At 41.5% G+C, this 17576-nt stretch overlaps 2 protein-coding genes and 1 non-coding gene across 3 annotated transcripts in view; 1 reads left to right on the top strand and 2 right to left on the bottom strand.

The window, feature by feature from the left end:
* LOC136139127 (AP-1 complex subunit beta-1-like) overlaps window positions 1-528 on the bottom strand; it is a 43403-nt gene extending 42875 nt beyond the window's left edge. The window contains exon 1 of the mRNA XM_065898024.1: window positions 492-528. Within this exon, the coding sequence (XP_065754096.1) occupies window positions 492-528 (37 nt within the window). The remainder of the gene's footprint in view (window positions 1-491) is intronic.
* Window positions 529-12387: 11859 nt separating this feature from the next.
* On the top strand, window positions 12388-14578 carry LOC136138776 (peroxisome assembly protein 12-like). Its single transcript, XM_065897613.1, has 3 exons — window positions 12388-12510; window positions 12804-13357; window positions 14179-14578. The coding sequence occupies exons 1-3, from the start codon at window positions 12388-12390 to the stop codon at window positions 14576-14578; spliced, it is 1077 nt and encodes a 358-aa protein (XP_065753685.1).
* Window positions 14579-16727: 2149 nt separating this feature from the next.
* LOC136139580 (Z30 small nucleolar RNA) lies at window positions 16728-16824 on the bottom strand. Its single transcript, XR_010657101.1, has one exon. It is a non-coding gene; the product is annotated as a Z30 small nucleolar RNA (small nucleolar RNA).
* Window positions 16825-17576: the final 752 nt, after the last annotated feature.

Below are 17576 nucleotides of genomic sequence, written 5' to 3'. Positions count from 1 at the left end.
ATATTCAATATCTTGTAATAACCTATAATGGGAAAGAATCTGAAAAAGAATATATATATGTATACATACACACACACACACACACACACACACACACACACACATACATACATATACACAGACCTGAATCACTTTGCTGTGCACCAGAAATGAACACAACATTGTAAACCAATTACACTCAATTTTTTTAAAAAAGAGAAAATATACTTCTTCCTTTTACCCTCCTCAGATCTATCAATCTTCAATGGATCAATCTGGGATCTCTTCCTTTCACTAAAACCTTCAAGTCAAAATGATGTGCACCACAGCCGTATCTTTTAAAACCCATACTTTAATAATTTACTCAATACACTTTTCTGTAGGATATCCCCAATGAGATGGTCCAAGACATACATGTCTGAAGAGGTCAGGAGCATTCTACTTGGAACAATCTTACACCACAACTTTTGAAGAATCTTCAAAAAGGGCTGTGATCAGGTTCTCATACTTACCTTTTTTATTGGTTGTGAAGTACTTGGAGTCAGTCATGGTTGTGGATCTTTAATGTGCACCTACAGCAAGAGAAGAGAATTCCTTTAACCAAGTTATTTATGTCCAGCAAGGCATTCAACTAATTTTAAGATCATTTATATACAAGAATTTCTGCATTCAGAAAGTATCTTCATCCTTACCACCATCACTGGTGATCCAAAGGGATGCAAGGATAATTAAGAATGTAATCCTTGCCTCAAAAGCTAATTGGAACAAAATCCAAAGGCCTAATGGAATAGAGTGATAATCTGAACCTATCATAGTTTTATGATTTTATCCACAATAATCTCCTCAGAGCCTCCAAGACCTAAAGCTACATCTTTTTACAAATACATCTGCAGTTAGTCACTCCAATATTTAAAATAAGGAAAAGTTTGTTTCAAAAGATCTCCCCATTACTTTCTGTTAAAGCAAATCTGATTTATTTCCCTGCCTCAAGATGGAGTCACTCTAAGACATATATTCTGAAACAGAGTAAAACTGAAAGAGAAAAAAATTTTATCAACCTCTTCACCATTACATGCAACTGTCAATAAAAGGAATTTCTTTCAGAAAAAAAAGAAAAGCCTAGATTAGTAGGACAATACTCTTTCATGACAAACACCTAAAGGCAAACATCTAGAGGTGTTATGCGTGGATTTTTTTTTAATTATGGTTTTCATATTTCCAACAACCTACAATTCCCCCGAGTATTTCCCAAAATAAAAAATATCAGTTTACAGTTAAAAACAATGCAAAAAACTGAGATATTTGTTCAGTCACACTGAGTGCTAAAGAGGATCAGAACTGGTGTTAAAACTTAAAAGAACATGGATCCCAGCTTCAATTTAACTTTTCTGTTCCAATTTCCAGAATTAATCCAGTTGACATAAGCCTCCATCGGTAAAACGAAAACAGCATGGACTGATCACATTTCTCCCCAAATAATGAAACGATGTTTTCTGATTTGAGAAACTCTATGATTTTGTCCAATGTACTTGACTTCTTTAAATACATTAAAACTTTCTTTTAATAATATTCCTGCTGCACTCAAAAATGAGTATCTTCTGGGATTTCCCTGGTGGCACAGTGGTTAAGACTCTGCACTCCCAAAGCAGGTGGTCCAGGTTCGATCCCTGGTCCGACTAGCTCCCACATGCGTGCCGCAACTAAGAGTTCGCATGACACAACTAAGGAGCCAGCAAGCCTCAACTAAGGAGCCTGCCTGCCACAACTAAGACCCGACACAACCAAATAAATAAATTTTTAAAAAAATGATTATCTTCTTACTGACCACCATCATTAATAATACTTATCACCAAATTTTGGACAGATGCCCTGGCACCTACTCATTATTTTCTGGTCAAAACAACATGAGTGATAATATATTTGGCAAACTTGAGCGATAATACCTCCACAAACAATGGTAATTATGGATCTGAGAAAAAAGACCTAAGCACTCAACAAATCAATGCAATTAAGGAAAAAAGCCAGAAAATCACAAAATAATGAAAAAAGGTTGGCTCAAGTTTGTTCTCTAAAATGTACTACTTGGACTATTTAAGGGAAATTAGACTCATCTGTTATCTTTCCAAGGAGCTACTTAATGTTTATAGTACTGATCCTTATACAATAGTGCTTTTAGGTTATACAAGAATTTCACTGAATTTACCTTGTTAAAAGAAGTGAGCTAGGGACTTCCCTGGTGGTCCAGCGGTTGAGAGTCTACCTTCCAATGCAGGGGACGTGGGTTCGATCCCTGGTGGGGGAACTAAGATCCCACATGCTGCGGGGCAACTGAGCCCGTGCGCCGCAACTAAGACCCGACGCACCCAAATAATAAAATTTAAAAAAAAAAAAAAAAAAGAAGTGAGCTAGAACTCACACAAATCATTATAGAATACAGAAATTTCTGATTTGACACTATTTGTTATAACTTAAAGTGAGCCTGTAACAGAGGCTTGTCTTATGTAGTATTTTCACAATGTCTTTTCTACCTAAAATTCAAAGAATTATAATCTTTTAATCCATTTCATCACTTAATCCATTCACAGTGTAAACTAAATGTGAAGTAGGCAAACTAAAGAAAGGAGTCCTTCACATAAAAGACCTGGAATAGGGACTTCCCTGGTGGTGCGGTGGTTAAGGATCCGCCTGCCAATGCAAGGGATGTGGGTTTGAGCCCTGGTCTAGGAAGATTCCACATGCCACGGAGCAATTAAGCCCGTGTGCCACAACTACTGAGCCTGTGAGCCACAACTACTGAGCCCACATGCCACAACTACTGAAGCCCACAAGCCTAGAGCCCGTGCTCCGCAACAAGAGAAGCCACTGCAGTAAGAAGCCCACACACACTGCAACTAGAGAAAGCCCACGCACAACAGCGAAGACCCAACACAGCCATAAATTAATTAATTAATTTTAAAAAAGACCTGGAATAAATGTGAAGTTATCATCTAAGAACTTATATATACAAAGAGGAAAACCAGTATACAGAAATGATTACAGTACTAGAGCCTGACAGGAGGGCCACAGCTCAAGGCCATTATGGTCTATCCAGGATGTTGTTACACCACTCTAATCCTTTGGGATCATCAAAAGTTAAAACTTGCTTAACATTTAAAGACAAAAGCTGCTTGGAATTTCTCAGTTTCTTTGAAAAAGGGCCCCAAAATCGTTCTGTTTTCTAAAGCTCTCATACACATTCACATATATTAAATTTTTAACAGAAAATTTCAGCATGATCTGTTAAACATTAAATTAACCTCGTCTTAAATCGTACCTTTATTAGTGACCCACACATTTCATTACTTCCCCTAACAAATTTCATCATCGAGGAATAGATTTCTGTCCTTTTACATTGTGAGCACTAAGTTCTTAACTAGAGAATAATGTACCAGCCCACAAAATTTCAGGGAAGAGGAGAGAATCAAGTACATGATCTTAGACCCTAAATTAAGAACCCCTGCTTTTCAAGAGAAAGGAGAAACACACCACTCTCTTATCTCACACTGTCCTACACAACAGTAATGAAATATCCCTTACACATATTGGCAGAGCAACATTTTATCATGTCAGTTCCTGACTTAAGCCAAAAGAAACTCCCCCAAAATAAAAATAAACCAGCCTAAACAAAAACAAATGAGAAGAGTCGGGGTTGCACAACACTGTGAATGTACCAAATGCCACCAAACTGCTCACTCTAAAATGGTTAATTTTATGTTATGTGAATTTCACCTCAAAAAATTGCATATGTATGCATTTTTTGGCTGCGTTGAGTCTTCGTTGCTGCACGTGGGCTTTCTCCAGTTGTGGCGAGCGGGGGCTACTCTGCGTTGCTGTGCGCGGGCTTCATTAGTTGCAGGATGCAGGCTCAGCAGTTGCAGCACATGGGCCCCAGAGCACGTGGGCTTCAACAGCTGCAACGCGTGGGGTCAGTAGTTGTGGCGCACGGGCTTAGTTTCTCCATGGCATGTGGAATCTTCCCAGACCAGGGATCAAACCCCATGTCCCCTGCATTGGCAGGCGGATTCTTAACCACTGCACCACCAGGGAAGTCCCTGTATATATTTTTAAATGAGACACTGTTTTTTGGGGGGTTTTTTTTTTGTTGTTGTTGTTGTTTTTAATGAGACACTCTTAATCACACATCAGAGATGAATATGGTCAGATTCTCTAAAACATAGGATGGTGAAAACTGTTGTCTGGGGCTTCCCTGGTGGCACAGTGGCTGAGAGTCCGCCTGCCAATGCAGGGGACACGGGTTCCTGTCCCGGTCCAGGAGGATCCCACATGCCGAGGAGTGGCTGGGCCCGTGAGCCATGGCCGCTGAGCCTGCGCATCCGGAGCCTGTGCTCCGCAACGGGAGAGGCCACAACAGTGAGAGGTCCGTGTACCCAAAAAAAAAAAAAAAAAAAAAACCTGTTGTCTGCTTTAGAAGCCAAAGAAAAAGCAGCCAAGATAGAGTTCAAAGAATAAGTCAAGTATTTTCTGAAGAGCCTCAAAAATCAAGTTCCTTCTGGGAGCTGGGGGAGAATTTATTCCTCAGGAGAGTCCCAGGGCAAAGCCAAGCCATCATGGAGCTGGAATTCACACTACCTTTTTACCAGATCAAACTAGAGAAGTCACCGGCTGTTCAGAGGACCTGAGGTATGACCTCAGGACATTGTTAAAAAATAATAATAATAATGCAGCCACAGTCAAAGGCACAATCACTCTAACTTTCCTAGCCCAGACTATGATGTCACTGCATTTCAGAAAAGGTCTCCCTGTACAGGATTATACATCTAGATTTAACATAACCTAGTTTCTACTAAATATAGCTTGTAAAAGTCCCTTCTCAACTATTCCTCCCTCCTTCCAGTGCCTGTAAAGAGACTAAGGCCAGAAAAAAATTAATAGGGTCTTAATTTCAAATGGCTCTCTGGGAAATGGCAGCTAAATTAGAGTTGGTGAGGCCACTAAATCCCCTCTTCGCATAAAGTAGGACTTTACACAGTTGGTGCTAGTAGGGAAAAAGTGAACAGCTGACCAAATTATAAAGCAGAAAGGTCATCTCAGCAATCTTTCATTACAAGGGTGACAGGTGCTAATCAGATATTTCAATAATGCAAAGACAATGGCATCTTCAGGTATCATTTATTGGCTAAGAAATGACAGCAGACAACTCATTACAACAGACACACCTGCAATTTCCATTTAAAAATGACCACAAAATAATCTGTTAATATTATCCGGTAAGAAAAAAGCTCAAAAGTTTTACATCCAATTCTTAACTGAAATAAACTCTGGAAAACTTACGCCTGGAAGGAGAGAAAAGAAGGAAGAAAGGAAAATGCGTCCTACCTGATTCGTTCCCTATTCAGCTTGGTTCGTAATATTTTAAAATATGGGTGTGTCAAAGAAGAAAAAGAAAAGATGGAAGAACTGGACTTTCTTGAGTCTCTTAAGTCACAGAACGTTAGCTTTGTATTACCTTTACCACCCAATTTTCAGTGAGGCTATTTGCAGAACACACTATACTTTCTGCTTCTTTGGGAGTTTAAAACTACTAAGGTACCTGCAAACAGTTCTCATCTTACCACCACGCTTAGTCATCATTGGAATGTGTCACACGTTTTCTTGTACAGCTGCATCTCCTTCATCTGCTGCTTTCTATTATGACTCTGTACGTGTACCCTGAGGCTAAGCAACAGAATTCTACCAGGGAGGTGATTAATAATTTAAATCGTTCCCCACTGAGACCACTTCCTTTGTCACTCTTCCTTTTCTAAACTTACTGAGTTTTCTTTACTTTCTCTTTTAAACCACATGATTATAACAGTGTTTGGCATTTAAAAAACACTTCTTAAAAGTCAAAGCTTAATGAAGCATTCACACTTTATTCACACTGCTTCATAATGAAGCAGCCAGGTGAGTTGAAAAAAAGTCTGCCCCGCAAATGGGCTCTGTTTTCATGCTCTGAAAACAAAGAACATGAATCAATTCTTTGGATTCAAAGAATATGGAATAACAGGAAGTTCCAGTTTCTTTGCCTCTGTCTTAATCTACAGTCTTTCCTCAAACCAGACCGCTCCTTCTAAGACCAGAAAGAAAAAACTCCGGACTAAGATTTACTCCCACCTGCTTCCCCCTCTCTCACATCGGGTCAATTCTGGAGGTTTCTCTTCCCGTTCTCCAATGTCAGGAATTCCTCTTCTTTCCCCAGGTGGTCAAGATTCTAGGGATATGTTCCTCCATTACGAGGTGAGGGAGAGGTGTCTCAACCTCAAATTACAGAAGACGAGTGAGATCTGCCCATCTATGAGCAAAACTCTGGGGGAACCCCTTTCCCCTTCTGGTACCTGGACACGTCCTAGCCTCTCAGTGAATGACGCCAAACCGGGAAGAAGGTTCTCCCCTCAGCCTCCAGTCTCTACCGGCCACACCCCTGGCCTCTGGCCCTCCTAACCCCCCACTTCGAACATATCTTTTCCCCAGTGCCCCCCAACTCCCAGTTGCCACCCCGCGGATTCCCTCACCCCGCTCCAGCGGTGGAGTCCCTTTCTCCAACCCTCTTCCTCACAACGGTCACACCCGACGCTCACTCCATCTTCAATGGTCACGCTCCTAGGATTCCTCTCCTCCGCCCGTCTCCAACCAAGCCTGGCCCCCTTCCCCAAAAGAGGGACACACCCCAAAGTTAGCCGCCCTGAACTCACCGGAGGCAAGGGCAGGGCTGGCAGCAGCAGCCAGAAAGCACGGCCCGAGCGGTGCTGTAATGGTTTCCTGCACGTCACGACTCCTTCTCCAGGTCTAAGCCACTGCGCAAAACCCACTTTGCCAGGGACAAACATGGTGGACAGGAAACTCTGACGTCAAACAGCCTCGCCGTGTGACGTCATCCAGGCGCGCGGGAGAACCAGAAAGGCGGGCATCTCGGTCGCCTTGGAGACGGAAAAATTTTGCGCAGTCGGGAAGCGACCTGAGGTCCGGGCCTCCGAGGAAGTTCACTGACGATCGGAACGGATCTATTAAGCAAGCTGACATTCCCTGGATTTGTTTCCTCGCACAGGAGTTCTCTAAAAACTTACACATAGGGATAGTGAAACATCCTGTTTTCTTAAAAACAAAACAAACAAAAAAACCCAGCTAATTTCCCTGGCCAGTTCAGGAATGTGGACAATGGTGATCCACCCCAAGACCATACAAGGGCAGTGGGACTGGAGGAGAGTGGTGCAAGGAAAAGAGGTTGACATGGCCTCAGATCTGAGTTTGAATCCATCTGAGATCGAATCCCTGTCCTGAATGTGATTAGGAAAGTTACTTAACGTCTCCTCAACCTTAGTCTTACTTGTGAAATAAATCCAGTGATATAACTCCAGCTTGTGAAGCTTAAAGTAGGTAAGGCGCCCAGCATGTAACAGGCGTGCTTACACAAAAGTAAGTTGCTTTCAGAAACCAAGACCTAGATATCTCTGTACCTTCCCCTCAAAACGAAAACTTCCCACCTAAAACTGCTCTAAGTAATAATAAAGTCTTTAACCAAAACAAGAAGACGAATGTGAAGAATGAGAGCCTGAGGCAGAAGTTGGGAAACCAAAGTGCAAAGGGGACTGAGAAGTAGAGAGGCAGAAGGAAAAGCAGGTGGTCATAATCATTTAGGACGTTTTTAGAGTTCTATGAAAGTATAGGAACTATATACTATATCTCTGAGGCCTAGCCGCCCCCTCCCCAAAATTTGTTGAATGGATAAATGTATGAGTGAGTGGTCAACAACAACAGTTGCTAAAGAGAAAAGGAGGAAGTGCCGAAAAGTGTCCAAGGATTTAGCAGCACAAAGGTCTTCGATGTCATTGCTGAGACCATCAGCAGAGATAATGAAGGCAAAAGCCATGCTGAAGAAGTTTGAAGATAAATGGGAGGTAAGGAAATGAAAACAGATAACTCCATAAGAAAGTATAGCTGAAAGAGAAGAGATATAGGATGGTGTCTGAGGGAGAAAGTAGCAAGCATTTTATTTTTAAGATCTATATTCATACATTTTCTTTACACTAACCCTTTAGCAACACCATGGGTTCAATCATTTTTCCTACCCATATGACTCCAAAATATCTATCTCTAGCCTTGACCTAGTCCCCAAACTTCACCACCAAATTGCTAACCGCACTGATCGTAAGTCTGCACATATGGCCCACCCAAATTAAGTAAATCATATTGGGGGGGTTGTTTAAAACCTGTGGTTCCAGGTACAACTCACAGAAGACAGAGGTGGATTTTGTAGAGATGCCACCAGAAAAATCTTTGATTCATACCTCTCCCTGTTTCAAAAACTTTCAACAGCTCCTCATTTCCTAATTTGTACAGAACCTATCCTTCTCCCAGTTTTCCCCATTTCTTTGCTCTTTAGTTTTCTCATCTACAAAATGGGAGAAATACTAATATCCAATCATAATATTATTACAAGGATGAAATGAATTCGTGTACGTAAAGCACTTAGAACTATGCCTGCACATAGTATGGACTATGTAAACATTTGCTATGATTGCAATTATTTGAACAAATTACACTGCCAGAAATTACTAGCCAGAAATCTGGGGGTCATTCTTGATTTCTCTCTCGCTTAACTGCCACATTCATTCCATCTCCAAGTTGTCAATCCTACCTTCAAAATATATTTCAAATTCATCCAATCCCTTCTATTCACCTCATTATTCCAAGCTACCATCGCCTCTTGCCTCAACTACTAGAAACCTCAACTCTCCTCCCAACCATTATTCATACAGCAGCCAGATTTTTGTTTCACTTTTTTTTTGAAGTATAAACGAACATTCCAAAAAGTGCACACCAAAAATATAAAGCTTGATGAATTTTCACAAAGTAAATGTAACCACATAACCACTACGGGGTCATCTTAAAAATATAAACCTGGTCATGACTCCGGTGTATAAATCCTTCAATGACCTCCCATTATACTTTGACTAAAATCCAGTTTCCTTCCCATGGCCTATGAGTGGTTAGGCTCCTGTCTACCTCTCTTAATATCATTTTATCCTTTTCAGTCACTCCTCATTTCCTCTTCATTTCATCTCTTGTTAGCTTTTGCAGCTCTCAAATAGGCCAACCTCTTTCCCATCCTAGGGCCTTCACAACTACCGCTCCTCCTACCTAATATTCGTTTTCCCCAACTCCACACAGGGCTGGCTGGCTTATAATTTAGGTCTCACTTTAATTGTAATCTCACAAAGGCACTCCCTGATTACCCAGTCTAAAAGGTTCTTCTCTCCCAGGCCCCACTGCCACCCCCATCATAGCCCTCTTATTCCATTTGTAAATTATATATTAGTCTCTGTACTTGTTTACTATCGCTCTCCCCAACTAGACTGTAAATTCCATGAGGGCAGATACCAAGTCTGTTTTTATTACTACTGTCTACCCAGCGCCTAGCATAATGCTTGGCGCACAGCATGTATTCAGTAATAAATGAATAAGTAAATTATTCAGGAATAAATGAATGAATGTCCACAAGCAAAGTACTAAAACTAGCATTTAAGAGCCTCTATATTATGGTCAACAGTATAGACTATGTATTATTGGTCTATTTTCCTCTCTATATTTAAAGCAAGCAATTTCCTCCTCAAATACAATCCACGCTGCTCCCTTAGCCTGGAAAACCCTGTCACCATGACTGTGACTTTCTCCAAATGTACTCATCTTTTGAGGTCCACCTAATCCACAAAACTTTCTCAGTGGACATCTGGTCCTGATATAAGATGCAGGAGATACCAGGTTACATCGCTGTATTAGAAAGCAACTGGCAGAAAGAAGCTGAGATAAAACGCGAGGCTAGAAACGATCTTCCCCTTGGTTACAAAGGCCAATATAGCTTCTGTTTAAGCTAGTTTGAACGGCCTCATTTCTCCCAGCTCTTATTGTCTCTTCCTCTAAACTCACCATATTAACCTATCTGATGGCTCTTCACACCTTTTAACGTAAGTGCAATCAATTTTTGTGTCTTGCTTATTACACCATAAACCTGGGAGTGGGATTTGTGATGAGGTGTTTATTATTTATTGGCTGTAATAATTGACATTGTTATTTTTGACTGCCTTTTTTCTCACATAACAACATCAGTTTACTTTTGGAATATTCTCAAAGGACTATTAAGGTGTCTTGCACTCTTCTGGCTAAGAGTGAAACAGCGAGTGGAGATGAAATCTGAACCAAGGTCAGTCAATAGGGATCTGAATCATAAGTACAGTGACAGAAATTTGTTGAAGCTCGTTCATTGCAACAGCGATGCCTGTATGACACTTTGCTAATTCTTGCTAGAAACATCCAGTAGGACTGTGTAATTCCTGTTCCCTCAGAGCTGGTTTTCCTTATTTTGTTAGCTACTCCATATTTTTCTAATAAATTTTTTAGTTTAAATTAGCCTGTTTTCTGTTGCTTGTAACCAAAGAACCCTAACTGATACCAATGTTTAACTAACTTCCCACTCGTCTTAGGTGATGCTATTTCTCAACTTTGTCTTTTTGCTGTTCACTTAAGAAAAGCCTCTCTGTAAGAGCTACCACTGACCAAGAACCTAAAGCTAGGTGTTTTATATAGATACATTATCTCTACTCCTTAAAACTCTGTAAGGTAAAATCTTCCATCAATGTGACTTCCTCCAGCAGGTATACAATCAGACTATAAAACACTTTTTTTTTTTTTTGGCCACGCTGCATGCAGGATCTTAGTTCCCCTGGCCAGGGATCCAAGCCACGCATCCTGCAGTGGAAGCACAGTGTCCTAACCACTGGACCGCCAGGGAATTCCCTGAAACACTTTTTGGAACCACAATTAAGGTTAATTTGCAAGTTTTTATTTCTCCTATTGAAACAACTAAACCCAAACCTTGTTCCAGCGTTCTCATTATGTGAAACAATTAACTATCTTTATACCATAACGTCCTCTATGGTATAAAGTAAGCAAACTTCTATTTCTAGCTATTTAGCCCAGGGGTTGAGGGGAGAGGTTGGAGAGAGAGGAGATGAACTTTAACTATTATCCAAATTCAGTAAACCTGCAGCTACTCAAGGCAATTGCATACGATGTAAAAGCAGTTTGCAAAAGGTCAGGTTAATTACATTAACTTTGGTATACAATGAAAACTACCTTCTCTGCCAAGCCTCCCCAATTCATGCTACTTAGAATTCAACAGCATCACTCCGTTTTAGCACTGTATTCGTATCGCTAATGTGACGCATCCTACCGTGTTCGAGGGTAGGAACCATTTTCATTTAGTGTAGCAAGTGCCTAGAGTTCCGCTTGAACGTAACCTAACCTAGAAGACAATTAAGGTACCAGCTTGAATGAAAAATAATCGTCCCAAATTCTGAACAACAGCAGGAAATTTTTTTTTGTTAATAATTGGCAGCCATAAGGCTAAAGCTTCTATCTCGGCTTTGTAGCTTCAAATCCTTCCCGAAGGCGGCAAAAATAGTGAGCCACCACCCCCGCCGCAAGCAGAGTGAGCCTTCCATCTCCACATTCGCTTGGGTCCCTCGCCTCTCTCTATCGCCCCAGGGAACAAAGGCCTCAGCAACAGGCCGAGCTCTGGCTCCGGGAGCCAGACGTCAGCGCGGCGACCCAACACCTTGCCAAAAAGACTCTGTAGAGAGATATCAGCGCCTCTGGCTTTCCAACAAGACAGCGATGCAAAACCAGCTGAGAAAAGTAAAACCTACCAGCGGAAAACTCCGCTCCAACCGAGCCCGCTGGGGGCGGAAGCGGAAGTCCCTGTGAGATCATAGAGTTCTCTAGTTCCGGTCGCGGGGCCGCGTTCGGGGCTAGAGCGCCTCTCCACGGCCACCGGGCTCCAAGCGGCTTCTATTTCCGGTTGCGGCTTCTGACATAAAGCCGAGACCTCCTTTTAAACGCGGTGTCGCGGGTTCCTCGCCCCTCGCCTGGGGTCAGCTCGCGAGGACTGGCGCGGGCGGGGGGATTGCACAGCCCACAGCTGAGCCAGGCCGTTGGGGCCGGCCTGCACTGGCACCTTCGATCCCTCAGAGCCGCCTGGCTTTTGAGCCCTCCGGATTGGGAGTCCGTGGTTGGCCGCCTCCAGGACTGCCGCTCGAGAGGCCAGCGCTCCTTCGCCGTACCTGTCCCCCTATAGTCACGCTTTTCCCTGTGAGGTGCAGCATTAATCAACTCACCTCTCCCACACACTGCTTCCCTAACGTGGGTGTCCGCGTTGACTTCATTCTTCACCTTCCCTTGAGGCCCCTCCCCTCTGCCTCCGGAAGAGGTCTTTTTTGCCCAGTTCCTGTAAGATAGCACCCATCTGGTACCCCCAGAAAGTTCATGCTTACTAGAGTTTGTGGGCAAAGTAAAACCCAGTGCACACACGAAACTATGGCTGAGCACGGGGCTCACATCACAACTGCTTCGGTGGATGACCAGCCATCCATCTTTGAGGTGGTAGCACAGGACAGTTTAATGACAGCAGTGAGACCTGCTCTTCATCATGTGGTCAAGGTAAGGATTTAATTCTCTGAAAAGTTTTAGGAACGTCCGGGTAAAAACCAAGCCAATAATCTGAATTTATTTGTTGGCCTAAGTTTTGAAATAACCAATTAGCATATAATGCATATCACATGATTTAATGGTTATGGAGTCTCTTGTTATGTGTACTGAATACCCAGCACTAAAGGGAGGTTAAGGTAGACCCAGAAAGAAGTGTGGAAATTCAGAGGGAAAAAAAGGAAATATAAATACAAGGCATAGTAGCTGTGTAATGAAATGAATTTCATTTATTTATTTTGCTTTAGGTTCTTGCAGAATCAAATCCTGCCTGCTACGGCTTCTTGTGGAAGTGGTTTGATGAAATCTTCACCCTGCTAGATCTTCTGCTCCAGCAACATTATCTGTCTAAAACCGGCGCCTCGTTTTCTGAAAACTTTTATGGCTTAAAGAGGATCGTAATGGGAGACACACACAAGCTTCAGAGATTGGCCAGTGCTGGTCTCCCAAAGAAGCAGCTTTGGAAGTCAGTTATTTTCCTGGTTCTTCTTCCCTATCTGAAAGTGAAACTGGAGAAGCTGATTTCTAGCCTGAGAGAAGAGGAAGAATATTCCATCCATCCCCCTACTTCCCGCTGGAAACGATTTTACAGAGCCTTTTTGGCAGCCTACCCATTTGTTAACATGGCCTGGGAAGGCTGGTTTCTTGTACAGCAGCTTCGATACATCCTAGGAAAGGCTCAGCATCACTCACCACTGCTGAGTCTGGCTGGGGTTCGGCTAGGTCGACTTACAGTTCAGGATATACAAGCTCTGGAGCACAAACCAGCCGGAGCCAGCATGGTGCAGCAACCAGCTGGGAGGTGAGGCCTTAACATTTCCCCAACATATTTGATTAATAAATCCTAAAATCTTATCCCAATTTTATGAAATTTACCCACCTCAGTCCACTTCGGGGTATTTCATAAAATCATCGAAAAATTCTTGTGTCCATAAAACAAGGATTGTCATCCTGGTAAAATTCCTCATCATACTGGCTACATTTTTGCACACACTTGGTATGTACCAGGCCCTGTGCTAGGTGTTTACATATATTATCTCAATCCTCATCACAGCTCAATGAAATAAATGCATTAGCACCACTTAACAGTTGAGGAAACTAAGTTCTAACATTTGAGTACCTTGCCAAGGCCACACAGCTAATAGGCAGCAGAGCTGAGATTCAAGCCAGATCAGTACAATTCTAAAGACTGCTCTTAACCATGGTGCTATCCCACTCCTAGTGTCTGTGTTCTCTGACAAGTTCAAATATATTCCTCAGTACTGCTGAGTTGTTTTTTAAGTGAGTTATTTCTTTTTCTGGATATACTATCTTCCACCCCCATAAAAGGTCTATATAATCAATGGCTCATTAATTTCCTTCTCAAAACACAAAGCAACAAAGCCCTAGTCATTAAAAACGAAGCTTAGCTCCTAGAACTCCTAAAATACGGTAGGCCAGAAAGAGGAATTGTTTCGAATAGACACTTACAAGTGAAAACGCCAGTCCAGCAACTATTTAATCCCCAAGCTGAATCAACGATTCTAATGAAAAGTGTAAGAATTGCATGCGTATTAGTTGTTCTGTGATTGTACCTAAATAAACAGTTTCTCCTTTTGCCTCCTTGTTCTGTTCTCCAAACAGCGTTGGCGAGAAGATGAAGTCAGCTCTAAAGCAAGCCGTGGGAGGTGCCGCCTCATGCCTCTCTACTGGCCTTTCGGTGGGTGTATTCTTCCTGCAGTTCCTTGAGTGGTGGTATTCATCCGGAAACCAAGAAACCATCAAGTCATTGACTGCCCTGCCTACTCCACCACCACCGGTACATCTAGACTACAATTCTGATTCTCCCCTGTTGCCCCAAATGAAGACTGTGTGCCCACTGTGTCGTAAAAACCGGGTGAATGACACCGTTCTCGCCACCTCTGGCTATGTGTTTTGTTATCGCTGTGTGTTTAATTACGTGAAGAGTCACCGAGCTTGTCCCATCACAGGTTATCCAACACAAGTACAGCATCTGATTAAACTGTACTCCCCTGAGAACTGAAAGGGATTAGCACCTTGTCTCACAACGAAATGACTGCGCTATAAGGCCAGAGGGCTGGTTTTCCGCACGGTAAATAGCATTGTTTGATCATCCTCAATTAATAATTGTATGAACTTTAAACAGCCACATGGATTTCTTTAAAAGGATGTACTCGTTGATCTTAACCTTTTAGCTTGCTCCCTAGACACCTCTACTTAGAGTTGATCAAGCTGGTCAGAGTGAGAGAATCAGGACTGGCAGGGGATGTGAGGGTCAGCATAGAGAAGGGGATCAAAGAGGGTACTCGGCACAGAAGCTTTTCCCGTCCCCTTCCTTAAAGGACAAGAGGTATAGAAGCTCTCAGGAAAAACCCAAGTTAGACCTCGTAGAGTGGGTAGTGAAGGGGAAGCAGGCCTTTTGAGAAAGGAAAGCATTTATCTGCCTATTAGAAATAGGTTTTATCGGTTTGCAAACAGTATGAAATATGGACCTGCTTTATTTTATTTTATTTTATTTTTTAATACAGCAGGTTCTTATTAATTATCGCTTTTATACACATCAGTGTATACATGTCAATCCCAGTCTCCCAGTTCATCCCACCACCACCCCACCACCCCCACCACGGACATGCTTTTTATAGAAATACTTAGAAACACTTTCTCCTTCCATATGCTGAGACTCATTTGTTAAGTAACATTTGCCATAGTTTATCACCTTTTAAAGATCCCTTTGTGAACCACACATATCTTCTTTGGGAAACTGGTTACAGGAAAATAGGGGTTGAATGTATATACAGAATAGTCTGAAGACTTCAGTGTGAAAGCAAAGCTATTAATGAAGAGATGAAGTAAAATACTGCCCTAACTATGACTGTGTAAAGACAGGATCTTTTCATAAGCTCTTTCTGCTTGCTGTTAAGAGTTTGCTAAGCTGACATGAATTATTCTGGCTATTACTAAAGTTTCTATGAAACGCTTAAGTAAATTTTAAGAATAAATGTTTTTTGGCAAAGAGCTGTTCCATGTCATGATTATGTAGAAACTGAAAGATTAGTGGAGGTATTTAGAGTAAATTTTTCATTCAGGCCACCTCTGACTTTTTTTTTTTTTTTTTTTTTTTTGCGGTACGCGGGCCTCTCACTGTTGTGGCCTCTCCCCTTGCGGAGCACAGGCTCAGCGGCCATGGCTCATGGGCCCAGCCGCTCTGCGGCATGTGGGATCTTCCCGGACCGGGGCATGAACCCGTGTCCCCTGCATCGGCAGGCAGGCTCTCAACCACTGCGCCACCAGGGAAGCCCCTACCTTTGATTTTTTGAGGCATTCTGTATTAACATTTTGCTTTTTTTTCTAATCCAATATTGGAGAGAAATCCTCTTCTCCAACAGCAAGACTTCAATCTTGAGTGAAATACCTTATTTCTCAAGTGAAATACTGCACAAACACTTAAGTTGCCACTGGATTGGCAGGGTTAAACATACAGGTTAAAAACATACGGGTTAAAAAAAAATCATTACTACAAGAGGAAGGATGAAAATGATTTTTAAGTGCCTCTGCTGAGACAGGTGTTGTCCAATACAACTCATTTTAGCAATTCAAAGCACATTTTCTGATAGCACTAAGATAATAGAACTAAACTTTGAAATAGAATGTCCTATAGATTTTAAAATATTAACACTTTTATGTACCAAGAGAAGAATATAATGGATATTTGCAAAAATTCTTATTAAACCACAAGGTTTTACCAGAACAAATACCATAGTTAAGTAAACTTTTTTTTAATTTAAAAATTTTTTAATTTGTTTCAAAGTTAATCCCAAGACACACTGACTTCACAGGAAATCCAATGAGAAATGTTTTTGTAGGCTGAACACCTGTTTCCCCTTAGTCTCCCCCCAAAAAACATGTACATGTTAATTACTTTCATTTTACAATCACTGCTAAGTAAACATTTTTAATATAGTAATAAGTCAATAAGGTAACCGAACCAGATTCAGGATTGAAATAATGCAGTTTTCCATGAAGATATCAAAGCCATATTTTTCACCTCAACCTACAAAGAAAAACAGGAAAGTATCAGTAATTCAAAAGAATATTAAACACTCTTACACATAATAAAACCAGTATCCTAATAGACTAGAACATTACCAATGTGGAAAAACCACAACCAGAATCAGCTCAGAGAGAAGATTAAGGGGTCACACCCTGGTCAATGCCAACACTGAAGCAATGGCAATGCCAGGTCAGACTATACTTCACTCATCATTGCATCATTGCTTTTCACCTCCTTGTATTATCTAAGAGCAGCCCAACACCCTATTTTCACATCCAAGAAAACTTAGGTTTACCCATGAGAAGAGAAGACTTCTTTTTAGATAAGTTGCAACCGTGGGCTTTCAATATTTGCTCTTCTACTATTCACCTCAAGCAACTCTGCTGTACAAAAATGCAAACTTGAACAAGTTTTGTTTTGGAGGTGCTTTTTTAAAATTTTTGAAATGCAGAGTAGAGTGGAGAAGCGTTTCCAGTTCAAAAACATTTCTTGTTTTAGTGAGTCCAAACACCATGCATGATAAAATCTCAGGGATGTCTGTGAAGGGATTTATAATCTAGTTCTAAAGCAAAATCTTTAGAAAAGATTTTCTCCTAAAATCCTTTATAAAGTAAACTCCAGTTCATTTAACATACAATTTGATTTACAATTCTGCTGCCAACAACGATGAAAAGTATAGTCATAAAAAATTTTATACAAGAGTCTGCTAAAGAGTCCAAGACCCAGGGAGGCTAGGATTCGACAAAGGTCCATAGCAAAATAAGAGCAATGCTGGAAAGAGAAACTGAGGTCTGATTACCAGATTTATATTTTTCTACTACCAGCTAAATACAAGGTTTAATATCATTTTTCTCCAGGCCATGGGCAAGATAAAGGAAACAATGCAAAGCCTGGGTAATTCACAACATGGATGATCAATTTCTGAATGAGAAAGCTGCCTGCATTTTATTCTAAATGACACCTGGTAGTT

The sequence above is a fragment of the Phocoena phocoena genome, chromosome 19, assembly GCF_963924675.1.
Source record: "Phocoena phocoena chromosome 19, mPhoPho1.1, whole genome shotgun sequence".
Classification (NCBI taxonomy): domain Eukaryota; kingdom Metazoa; phylum Chordata; class Mammalia; order Artiodactyla; family Phocoenidae; genus Phocoena; species Phocoena phocoena.
Note: the sequence above shows the minus strand (reverse complement) of the source record. Positions and strands in the feature narration are given on the sequence as shown.

What these genes read in the sequence shown, in the direction of transcription:
- LOC136138776 (XM_065897613.1), top strand. Translation starts at nt 12,388, where the DNA reads ATGGCTGAGCACGGGGCTCACATCACAACTGCTTCGGTGGATGACCAG. An exon ending in CTCTTCATCATGTGGTCAAG is followed by an intron (nt 12,511 to 12,803) that starts GTAAGGATTTAA and finishes ATTTTGCTTTAG; the next exon opens with GTTCTTGCAGAATCAAATCC. An exon ending in GTGCAGCAACCAGCTGGGAG is followed by an intron (nt 13,358 to 14,178) that starts GTGAGGCCTTAA and finishes TTCTCCAAACAG; the next exon opens with CGTTGGCGAGAAGATGAAGT.